This window comes from Henckelia pumila, chromosome 3, assembly GCF_033568475.1.
Source record: "Henckelia pumila isolate YLH828 chromosome 3, ASM3356847v2, whole genome shotgun sequence".
Taxonomy (NCBI): Eukaryota; Viridiplantae; Streptophyta; class Magnoliopsida; order Lamiales; family Gesneriaceae; genus Henckelia; species Henckelia pumila.
In genome coordinates, this window is record NC_133122.1 from 22,244,670 (window position 1) to 22,257,982 (window position 13,313).

At 34.0% G+C, this 13,313-nt stretch overlaps 1 protein-coding gene across 1 annotated transcript; it reads right to left on the minus strand.

Annotated features, from left to right (window-relative positions):
• Positions 1–3,721: 3,721 nt before the first annotated feature.
• On the minus strand, positions 3,722–6,154 carry LOC140891667 (protein OXIDATIVE STRESS 3 LIKE 1-like). The gene is made up of 2 exons (XM_073300266.1): positions 5,799–6,154; positions 3,722–4,367 (listed from the first exon to the last, which is right to left on the minus strand). Exons 1-2 carry the CDS (start codon positions 6,092–6,094, stop codon positions 3,899–3,901), a joined length of 765 nt encoding a protein of 254 aa, XP_073156367.1. The 5' UTR covers positions 6,095–6,154; the 3' UTR covers positions 3,722–3,898.
• Between the last annotated feature and the right edge of the window lie 7,159 nt (positions 6,155–13,313).

Here is a 13,313-nt window from a genome sequence, read left to right on the forward strand (position 1 = left end):
AACACCTTGTGACAACACCTCAAACTATTTATGTGCAACCATTATTTCCTTACATTAATACTCATAAAGAAATTTCTGCCGTATCGTGAGTTTACATAAAGAGTATATCCAATTATTGCACAATCTCACAAGTCATGTGGTACTCGCTCTCTAAAATGTCCTGTTGTTATGAACCAGGTTTCCAAAAGTTGGATCCCATGCTTTGGAATGTGATTAAGCAATTAGGTAATTTATGAATTTAATTAAGTGTAGAAATGGTTGTACATACTTGCACCACTAAGCATGATTCTTGTAAGTAAATGACAGTACCTGGTGTGAAGAGAATCAGGGAGAAGAAATTAAGGCATGCACGCACCAGCAAGCACATGAACTAGTCAAGCGCATTTGCAAAGAACTAGAATCTTTGCCCTATAAGGAAGCTTCACAAATCTATAAAAGTTCCATCATCTTGGCCGCCTCTTGCGGCATTCACGAGATCGTGGAAGTGATCGTGGAGACATTTCCTACGACCATTCTTACAAGAGAAGCAAAAACTCGCCGCAACATCTTTCACCTAGCAGCAAGAAACCGTTCGGAAAATATTTTCAATCTTCTTTATCAGATGAGTGATCGCCAGAAATACTTTTATGACTCTGTCGACTCTTACGGTAACAATTTCATGCACTTGTGCGCGCTGCTGGCTCCTCCTCACAAACTCAACCGTGTTTCTGGTGCAGCTCTGCAGATGCAATGTGAATTATAGTGGTTTAAGGTACTGTGCATACATCAGTTCTTGTGCTTATCGACTAGTTGCATTCACCAGCTCAAGAAAAAGTGAATTTTTTCATGCGTCTGTTCTTGAAAAGTATACATTTTGACACCACGTACATGTTTACACGTTGTCTTTGAAATTAAAATTATTGTGAATACACACTAATTGAAAGACCTCTTCATTGGGATAGAATTGATAGCACTTTTCTTTTAACACACCCCCGACCATTATATATCTAGTCTCACTAACGCTACTAGTTGATTTTTGTTTTTTCATGTGATACCCGTGACCAAATTCATGGTATAATAAAGAAAATATATTTAAATATAGTTTTGTACCTACTATTGAAATAAACATTAAGATTTCTAATTTCAATTGTTTTGGCTAAATCTCGGTTCTCATATTATACTTATTATTTTACATGTAAAGAAAACTTATTATTGACTAGTATTATTTTCAAAATAATGATTTATCTTAATTGTCATATTAATGTGGAGTTATTAGAGTTTAAAATCTGTAAACGGTTTTGTAAATTCATGTTCATTATGATATTAATTTTTTATTTTTTAATTTAAAACTTTTATGTTAGTCTTGGGTATAAATTCTTGCACAAAATAAAATAGAAACATCATGCTTCTATTCTATATATTTATTTATTTTTATTTACAAGAAAATGCATTAACTTGTTAGAATATATACATATATATACATGTATATATATCTATATATATATATATTATTAGCTTATTTATATTAATGTATTTTTATTATTTTTAACAAAGTATTTATATATATAGTTAAATTCACATTTATTAGAATTATTAGTTAGTCTTCAAGTCATAATTTAATTATATCCTAAATAGTCATTAAATCTTTCTAACTTTTCCTCTACCCACTAACTTACGTTTTTAATATTATTTAATATTGTTTGCCCTATAAAATCACCAAAACTTTCGTCCATTTTTCTACATATATTTTCGAAATTAAGGTTGGTAATTAGGGAAGATAATAGGCTAAGGAAATTGGCTCAAGAATCAAGCCTAGGAATTTGGGAAGAAAGGTGCTCAAAGAAAAGTCCATTGATCTGCCAATTTTGGGAAACCAAGAGGGTGAATTTTCGAGATTTGCTCCTAACATTTTTGGTCCAAGCTTCGATTATTCGTGATATTGATTTTTTCGCATACAATAAATCGGTAAGTGGGCTTCTACCTTTCTTTTGTGTGATATAAGTTTCTACACTTATATTTATTTTTGCGTGTGAGTTAAGTTTTATAAGATAAATACTTATACTTTTGAAAATTCGATCGGCATGATAATATTCGTTTCATTTTGATATATATATTATTTGTTGGCTATTCGTGATTTTATTTGAAGCATGTTAGAATTATTTGGAAATATTTGAGATGCACTGTTAAGAGTCGATTAAAAAATGGTTAAGGAATTTCCGACGATTTGATTTGATTTGATTTGATATGGCCCTGATGCGGTGGGTTATAATAACCGTTCATTTGGCCTCGCCCCTTAGAGGAGTAACATATAGGGGACTGATCAGTAGAACCACGGAAAATGAGATAATTAACAGTGCAATATTTGCTTCGTATTTGTTCGAATTCAGCATGCTTATTTTGTTTCGAGTTATAAAATATACATGAGTACATGTAAATATATTTTGGTGTTTATCGTGCTCGATCAGCCCCCACTTGCTGAGTGTTTCCCAAAACACTCACCCCTTACTTTGCTCCCCAGATAAGAATGAAGATGAGTTAGATGACGAAGAACAGAATATGTTCTGAGGTTGGTGAGGATGGATCAGTTCAAGTTGAAGAAATATTTTTACTTTAAATTTCAGTTTCGCTTCCGCATTATCGCACTTATGTTTTTTCTCAGTAAAAATAGTTATGGTTTATGAAATAGACTGGTTTTTGGCAAGACTTGTACTATGAGGCTTGTTGTTTCAATTTTAAATTGTTAAACAACGCCGATGTCAACTAAAACCGGGCCGTGACACTTCAAGTCCAAAAGAGCATTCCGAATACACGTGTGTGTTTGTATATATGGCCATTGTATCATTGCACTTATGAATTGGTTACACCACTGTACAGCAAATGGAAAAATTCCTCAACCCTTCTCGTAGAGTGTGGATGAACAACGATGGCCAAACTCCGAAGATGTTGTTTACCAAAGAACACCAAGAGTTGAAAACTCAAGGAGAGAAATGGATGAAAGATACTGCCAACTCTTGTACCATAGCAGCAGCATTGATTGCTACGGTGGTGTATGCTGCAGCCTTCACAATACCTGGAGGAACTGAACCCGACACCGGGGTCGCGATATTCCTTGTTCACATCGATCACCTCCCTCCTCATGTTTCTTTCTATATTGACTTCACGTTACGCAGAAGAAGATTTCTTGTGTGTTCTACCGCGGAGACTATGTATCGGTCTTCTTACCCTTTTCATCTCTATTACATTTATGATGGTTGCTTTCGGTGCCACACTGTATCTTGTATTTTGGGAAAAAGTGGGATGGCTTCTCGTACCAGAAGCTTTGTTAGCTTGCTTGCCCGTAACGTCGTTCGTGCTCTTACAATTCCCCCTACTTGCAGATGTGATGCACTCGACACATGGCCGAGGCATCTTCGGCAAGAAAAGTGATCGTCCATCGTATTAACATGGAATACACAATGTGCCCTCGCTAGTTGTAAAAGATTATGTAACATACAATTTCTCCTGCCATGGAATTTGAATTTTAAGGTTAAAATAGTTGGTGTAATGTTGTAAAGATTTTAGTATCAGACTGCAGCAGTCGCTTGGCATTCAGGTCATTGTAACAGTTTCACTTCTGATGACATTATATTTCGGAAGCCTTGTTTATTATTGTCTTAATATTTTCCCAAGAAGCATCATACTTTACTTTTAATTTAAAAAAACAAAAAAATCTTTAGTCAGAATTCCAGTCAAACTAGGTACGTATTAAGAAAGAAGAAATTGATAATATTATAAGTCTAGCACAAACAGCTAAGAAACAGAAAAGAGAAAAAGGTCTTCACCTCCATGACCATTCATCATAACTTAGACCCATAGGGTGACACTGGAAATTAAGGAAAAGGGATATACAGACTTGATTTATGTGGCCACTAAAATCGACTCATATTCCAGGAATGCTGAGATTTGCTGAATCTTCAGCAGCAGCGCCACCTCGCAGATCAGCCAAGGACATGCTCCGCCATGAACAAAACTTATCAGCAGGAGGCGTGGATGATAGTTCATCAAATATAGCGATTCTTGGATGGGGTAGCAAAGGAGGAAGGCAGCAACCAGATGACGGTGAGTTAGAGTTGGATGTTTCGACAGAACAGCTCTCAGAGCAATTAGTGGGTGCAGCAAGAGCTAACATACTCATAGAGTTGTTCGGTCTTTTGGATAGTCCTCCACGTCTGCTGCACGAGAAGTTGTGTTTCTTATCCCAGTAGTTACTATATGCCATCATGTTCTTGCGTTTCCTAGTGTACGCATCTTCTGGTTTGGCAATATCTTTAACAGAGGAGCAGGATGCAGCATCGGACAGAGAGGCGAAAGATATGGATTTACCACAATAGAACTTCGATATACCTCTCCTGAAATGGGTGTAGACTAACCATAAGAAAATAATCTCACGAAAGAAAGGAAATGCAGAGATAATGCACATTAACTAACACGCCAGCAAGATAATTTAGAGCATAGTTTAAGCGACTCAATTCAAGAGAATGACAAAGGAGACATGAAACAATGCCATAAGGCATAGGGCATAGAGCTAAACGAACATGAGATTAAAGTCAATAGCAAACACATCTGAACCCAAAAAGAAAAACAAACAAAACTTAAGACATTTTGGAGAACAACAAAATAGGGAGAGAGGTAGGTAGTTCAGCAATTAATGCTGGTTGGATGGATTCAGAGTGCAGATGCCAGAGTTATTCTTTTCATCAACAAACTTCTGACATATAATCGGTATGAGAAACAAAAATTCACATTCTCATATTATTGAAGCTACACATATAGCAACTTGACAAGTTAGGAATGAGTGGTCCTGGAATTGATAATAACCAACAATCATTCTAGCCTGCAGCCAAAGTCATTATTCCCAATTCAAGAGGCAATAATAATAATTCAAGGGACACAACCAGTGGATGACAAAAGAGGCGGCTGACACCTCTCAACTGAAAACCGAATCGAAATTTCATGTGTTATTTTACTAGGAGAAAGTTTGCTCCCTTGTCTGTTGCCTCTGCTCACTCTAAAAATAGTTGTGCACCATAGATTATTGTTAACTGCATAAATATATTATCTCAAGATATAATTTTTATACGTACTCTATAACTTTAAAGAAACTACAGATATGAATATTTGATAAGCCATAACTTCTGTAATTTATTACATGGTTCGTAGAAAGAAACTTATTATTAATACTGCAACAGATGATCAGGATGTATTAGTAGATTAAGTATAACAATTGTTAAATAATGCAGTTCTAATCCCCTGACATAAATTAATTCATACATATGAAGTAATATGAAACAAAGTTGTTTATACTAGCAAATCAGCCATGTGATTCTATAATCTAAAGCAGCACGAACACACAAACAGGTCTCCAGCAGTTAAGAAAAAATCAGTCAATAATCACAGCAGTTTCAGCACCATAAATTCTTGAAAGAAAACTATGATACTGAATCAAGTTGAAAAAAAATTTCAATAGAACAACTTTGCAACTCCCACGAGATCTTTCAATGGAGATTTCAAGCTAATTTGTGGAAGAAAGAAAAACACTAGGCTTCAGATTGATATGCCAGAATTCAATTTCAGTTACAGAGACAGGATAAGAACAATCATCCACCACCATCTTTGATTCAATTCAACCTTACCAATGATCAAAGCTTAACCCACCAAAAATTCGGCTCAAAGTAAAAAAAAACACAACAATTCACAAAAAAATAATAATAACAAAGTACCTACAAAAATTGAAGGAATTCACCAAATTCACGAGAAAGGGCGAAAAGAAAACAACTCACTTTATAGGCAAAACTTCTTCCAAAGCGTCCAAACTAGCAAATGCCCCGCCTTTGTACTCACTCTGCACCTCCTCCCCATCTCCTCCGCCACCGGCAGACTCGTCGCTGTTCTTTCCTATCGACGAGATGGAGGAAGACGATTGAGAGCCGGTTCGATCCTCCACACGCGCCTCCTTGCGATCGGTGGCGGAGAAATCCAGAATCGAAGAAACGCAAGGCGTATCGCCGGTAACAAGCCCCGATCGCTCGATCCGATCATTGTTTGCCGGATTCTTCATCTCCGATGGTGCGGACATCGCTGTACTGCAGTTTTTGGACAAATTTCGGAATTTATAGACAAATTGATTTGGGAGAGGCCTTATCTTTATCCAATGTTGACTGAAAAAGGCAATAATAATTGTCTAATTGGTATAAAACGTAATTAAGGTAGTATTAAGAATCAAATCTCAAACTTATCCTTATCTCCCCTTTTAATTTCTTTTCTTGTATTATTTATTTATATCTTTTCGATATTTACTTTATTTTAATTTTGGCATTTTTGTTCATCTCGTTCATCCTCAGAGCCTCTAATTTTGTAAATTTTGAAAATATAAAATCGAATATATAATTAGTCACGAAAACTATTATAATACAATATCACGGTCAATTTTATGAGTTGGATTTCCGATCTTATCCGACTTATTAAAAATATTAATTTTTATGTCAAATATTTTTTTTACTATAAATATAGACATAATCCAATTATTTCACATATATAGATTTCAGATTTAGATACATTTATATTTACTTATATAAATATGTGTAAGCAGTGTCTGCATTCTGCTAATAGAGTAGCATATTTTTGGCACAAAAAACTTTTAAGAGATAAGGAGGATGTCGATTTTAATGCCTCGATTCCGTTATTTTTGCAACATATTGTAAGTTTTATATGCTATCTAATTAATTAAATCCATTTTTTTTAATGCTATTTGGTCCCTTTAATTGACGGTCTAATGAATATAAATTCGTAACATATGTCGATTCGTATATTTACAATGAAAAAAAATATTTTTGAAATAAATTTAATATTTTTTATGGATCGTGTTATTTAGGGATGGTATACCGTATCGCATAATATCGAAATCATATACTGCATATCATACCGAAAATTACGATATAAGAAAATGTTGTACCGATACCGTACCAAAACTCTCGGTATACAAAAAATCGATATATCAAAATTTTTGGTACATATAAATAGCATACCGATCATACCGAAATTTTACGATATACAGAAATTTCGGTACGGTGTCGGTATATATCGTTTTATACCGAAAAAAATTATATTGTTTTAAATTTTTTATATTTTTTTGGTATTTCGGTATACTGTTATATACCGAAATTTTTAAATTTCATACTGTTACCGTATCGAAAAATTTGGTATCGTTACCGTATCATACCAAAATCCTTGGTATACCGAAAATTCGATAAATTCGATATTTTTTCGATACGGTAACTTCGAAATACCAAAAATTCGTTATTTTTTCCCAAATCTAGTGCTAATAGGATATCTATCTAACAAATTGAAATGGGAGAATATCTCACAAGAATTTGTGTATAATTTGTGTTTTATGATTTTTAGACGTTTTCTCATAACTTGAATTTATTGTTAAAACTGATGGAAAAATAGCAGTTCATAGAAACAATAATAACCAGAACACATTTGATCCTAAACAATAGAGACGAAAAATTTCTGGACTTTTCAGAATAATATTAAGAAAATGTCGAATAAATCGAGATTTATGAACTTGAAGGAAAAGAATTTTTTTTATATACTTGAAGGAAAAGAATTGAAGATATTAATTTGAAACAATTTATTAATAAATGTGGATATTAGTTTATTAATAATTTATCTTCGTGTCAAATCAAAGACCAATCTGGATCGGCCATCCAAAATAATTGGATCGTTCAACCTAAATAAGATTATATTTATTATTGAAAAAGTTAGTTATTAATGATTTAGGTTTTTAATTTCACAAGTAAAGAATTTGATCGGATGAATTAAAAAATCTTTGATCGAAAAAATAAGTTGTGGACATTACTTAGGCTAGGGGAAAAAAATTTAGAAAATGGTTCACAACAACCCCTGGATTAATATAAATTTTCTTTCATTTAATTTTTTTGAAGAAGGATTAATATGAAATTTTACTGCTGTGAATAAACTCTATCCGATCTTCATGGAATCTGAATTTTTTGTCCCTTTCGGTGTTTGACAAACAACTTAGCACATCAACAATTGAGAAGCAGTAAAGCAGCAGAAGCAAAAGTACAGTAGATTAAGAAAAAAAGATAAAGATATAAAAAAAAAAAAACCAGCATGAAAGAACGTGTTTTACACGTCTTTAAATTGTTTCCTAATTGCATTCGAATTCAATTTTTAGAGTTTTGTTTTTCTTAGACATGTTATAAAATAGGTGATAAATATTATTTATTCATGCAAATATTTGAATTCTGATAATATATTATTTTCATATTTTATAGGATTCTATTCATGGAAGGATTTCTCAAGATATTGAAAATCTATTTAAGGGTATTGATGGATCGTTCAGAAAGAGAGACGAGAGATAGAGAGCAAAATTCACAAGAGAATATACACTGATTACTGCAAAAATTCTGGAGCTTTGAAAATTGATCATTGAAGAATTTCTGAAGCAATTACTACTGCTCACAGTCTTGCCGAGTAGTGTTAGAAACACTTGAGGAACACGCGAGTGAAACGTTGTTCTGAAAGTGGTTCTTTAGTTTTCGTTTTTCAGCACATGTGTTGAGAACTTCCTATTGGTTTTATTATTCTAGTTCTTACTAGTTTTTAAGAAGTTATTTATTTTCTCAATTTGTTGAGAAATGTAGTTTTTCATATACAATCACTAGTTGGTTTTGTAAACTGATTTATTTTCTAGTGATTATTTCGTCATGAGGCATCGCGCAATTACTTAGTACTTGTGCATAAATATCTGTGTTATTTATTATTTTTACTTAATTATTCCACTGTGTAGTGTGTCTTGAAGTGTTGACAACACTAAGATAACACTAACTATAAAAGTCAAAAAGTTATTTTTGGTATCCTAGTGATTTCATACTGTCATACACTAATAAGTGGCATCAGAGCCATTCACTTGACGATACTAAGTGAGATTTTGGTTTTCGTGTTTGACAGAAAATCACAATGGAGATACCTTATTCGGGAAATGCGCAACGTCAACCAATCTGGATGGATCCAACTACGTTATTTGGAAAGTTAGGATTCGTTTCTATATCAAATCAATTGATGAAAAGGCCTGGAAACGTCTGCTACAAGGCTGGAGTCCGGCTAGAAGAGATGATGGAGAAGGAAATTTTCTCCTCGAACCAGAAACAGACTGGAATGCTGATGAAACGGCCGCTTCAAACATGAACAACAAAGTCCTTAATGCTATATTTACTTCTCTTGGTTCCAATATGTTTTCACTGGTTACTAATTGTGTATGTGCTAAATAGGCTTGGAAAAAAACTTCAAATGCACTATGAATGATTCGAAAGTGTGTGTCGAGCCAAAAGAAGGATTCTCAATACTCAGTTTGAAAATTTGAGGATGGAAGAAAGTGAGACAATTGATGATTATGAACGCCGCTTGAGGAAGATTGAGAATGAGGCAATTGATCTGGGTGATGCTATTTCGAACGAACGTCTTGTGAGCAAAGTGTTACGATAACTGCCTGAAAGATTTCAAATAAAGATTTGTGCTATTGATGAATCAAAATACACATCAATTCTGGGTTTGGATGAATTGATGAGTTCACTGCGAACATATAAGTTGGAGATGAATGTGGGGAATCAAGGACAAAGTTAAGTCTATTGCTCTTCAAGTTTCTAACGACTCATACAATGATTTTGTTGATTTGACACAGAGAGTAAAAGAGTCTGACTTAGGAGATGAATCCATTGCCTTTCTTACCAAACAATTATGTAACTACTTGAAGAGAATGAGAGAATCAAAGAAACCTGGTCAGAAATCTAAAACCTTAAATGTTTCTGCTGTTGGAAGACCTTTGAGAATCTGCGGACCAGAACAGAATAACATCCCATCAAAGAGTCAAAATCAAATTCAAAGTAAAGGAAAAACACTGAATATCTCAAAGAGGTTTGAGTCTGTAAAGTGTCATGAGTGCATAGGTTTTCGTCACTTTGCCAATGAGTGTCCAACCAAAATTTGCAAAGGAATGTGTGCTTCCTTAAGTGATGATGAAGATGAGGAAGGTACAGAAAAAAGAGAAGAAGAGACTCACAATGAACTGTCAGTACTGGTGTAGAAGAAAAACATTGTCACGGGTGTCACAACACTTGGCCCCAAAACTGACCAAAAGATATTCTGTCTGAATGCATCTATGACTGAAGACTCGAATAATCAGGATGTTGGTGAGGAAGAGCTTTCTTTAGAAAATTCCTATAAGATTTATGAAGAATTGTATAATGATTAAATGTTAAGGAACAAATCGAATTCTATTTTATCAAAAGAAAACAGTGAACTGAAGGCATCAGTTGCTAGACTTGAAGTTGTTCTAAGCAAGAAGATGTGGAACTATGAAAGATCAAAGAAGAGCTTGGAAGAGCTAATTCAACTCTCGAAAAATTTAAATCGAGCAAAACCAAGCTGGAATCAATATTGATGATGGGAAAAGATGACAAAGATGTTCTAGGCTTTGAGAACAACAAGTTTGAAGTAGGGGAGTCGTCTAAAACTATTTTTGTCAAGGAGAACAGTAACTCTGCTAATATTCTAAGTGCGACTCCTAAGGCAAAACCAATTCCATCAAAAGCACAAGCTCCTGTTCAGAGAAAAAATCAAAAGAAGCATAGGTTTGTTTGTCATTACTGTCACAAGCAAGGTCACATCAAGTCTTATTGTTTTAAGCTCAGTTATGAATACATGTACTGGAATAACAGACAAGTGTTGCCATCAGTGTTGCCAACACTGAACCAGAACACTGCCAGGAGGAAAAATTCTGAGAAAAAGGTTTGGGTACCAAAAGTTAAATCCAACTATAATGTTGTTTATACTTCCTTGAAAACTAATGTTGAAATTCACTGGTACTTCAACAGTGGCAGTTAACACCACATGACAGGGTTGAAGAAGTATCTCTCTGACTATGTTGAACAGGATAAAATAAAAGTGACATATGAAGGAGAAGCCAATGGAAAGATTGTTGGAAAAGGCACCTTGAATGTAGAAGGACTGCCCAAGCTTCACAATGTTCTACATGTTGAAGGATTAAATGCTAATCTTATTAGCATTAGTCAACTTTGTGATGATGATATTTATGTTAAATTTGATAAGAATCTGTGTCAAGTATTTTATAAGAATAATTCTTGTGTTTTTACACGCACTAGATCATCGGACAATTGTTATCAACTTGGAGAGAAAATTACTTGCAAATTTACCAAGGTTGATGATTTGAATTTATGACATCAAAAGTTAGGACATGCTAACTTAAAAGCACTGAAAAAACTGAGCAAGTATGATGTTGTAGGTGGAATGCCAAACTTGACTTCTGGAGTTCCATTCGTGTGTGGAGACTATCAAAAATGTAAGCAAACTCGTGTGTCACATCCAGTGTTACAACACTGTGGGACTACATGATGTCTTGTATTCCTACACATGGATTTAATGGGACCTATGGAGGTTGAAAGCTGTGGAGGTAAGAGATATTTATTTGTGTGTGTTGATGACTTTTCAAGGTACTCATGGGTAAGTTTTTTAAGAGAAAAGTTTGAGACATTCGAAGCTTTCAAAAAATTGATAAAAACATATCACTAATCTATATGCTTTGAAGGTTATCAGGATTCGAACCGACCATGGTAAGGAATTTGAAAACTCATTGTTTGATCAATTTTGTGAAAAAGAAGGTATATCACACGAATATTTTGAACCTAAGACACCTCAGCGGAATGGCATTGTGGAAAGGAAAAAACGGAACCCTCCAAGAAATGGCAAGGGTTATTAAGCTCGAAAAATATTGCAAAAAGATTTTGGGATGAGGCCTTAAATACTACATGTAAATTATCCAATATGGTGTATTTAAGGAAAGATTCTACTATGAAATCCTATGAAATTCTCATGGAAAAGAGGCCTAACCTTAAGTACTTTCATATATTTGGGTGTATATGTTATGTTCTGAATGACAGGATGCAATTGGTCAAGTTTTATTCAAAAAGCGATAAGTGTTTATTTCTTGGCTATGCATTAAATAGTCGAGATTATCGTGTGTTTAATCTGAGAACTAGGACTACTATTGAAGCTATTAACGTGGTATTTGATGATTATGCAGATCTGAAGGGAAAAACAATTGAAGACAATATTGATGATCTGTTGGATACTATCACTCACTAAACAGATTCAAGTGTTGAAAAGTGTTGTCCCACTTGATAAAACACCCAGCACAACACTTAGTCCAACACTGAATGAACAGAGTACAGAAGATCAAGATGATTTTGAAGAAACAATTCAAGATGATGGTTATGATGTACCAAAAAAATTCAGAAGAATTATCCGACTTCACAAATTATAGGAGATGCACAAGGAAGCATGCAAACCCGAAGAAAGGAGAAATTTGATTACAGAAAGATGATAGGGTTAGTGTGCATGAGCTCCGCATAATCTCAGGTAAGACATTATTGTTTTGTGTCTAGCATTGAACCAAAAAATGTTGTTGAGGCTTTAAAAGATGAATTTTGGGTCAACGCTATGAATGATGAACTTGAACAATTTGTTATGAATGATGCGTGGATCTTAGTTCCTCCACCTGATCATAGTAATATCATTGGAACAAAGTGGATTTTTAAGAATAAAACTGATGAATCAAGAAACATTGTAAGGAACAAATATAGGTTGGTAACTCGAGAGTATACACAAGTTAAGGGGTGGGCTTTGATGAAACCTTTGCACATGTGGCTCGTATAGAATCTGTTAGATTATTGTTAGCTATTGCATGTCACATAAAAATGAAACTTTTTCAAATGGATGTCAAAAGCGCATTTTTGAATGAATTTTTGAGTGAAGAAGTTTATGTAAGACAACCTAAGAGATTTGAATATCCACATCATCTTGATCATGTCTATAAGTTGATGAAAGCCTTGTATGGATTGAAACAAGCACCTCGTGCTTGGTATGTAAGGCTCACGGATTATTTGCTCAACATTGGTTTCAAAAGAGGTGAATTATATAAAACACTTTTTGTTCAAAAAGTACAAGGTAACATTCTTATCTGTCAAATCTATGTTGATGACATAATTTTTTGTGCCTCATCTCAAAAACTTGTGAATAAATTTGTTGAGTGCATGTCTACTACCTTTGAAATGATCTTGGTAGGAGAGTTGAATTACTTTTTAGGATTACAAGTGAAACAAATGAGTGATGGAATCTTCTTGTGTCAAAGAAAATATGCTATGAATTTGGTAAAAAAGTTTTTTACTGATAATGCTAAACATATGAAAACACCA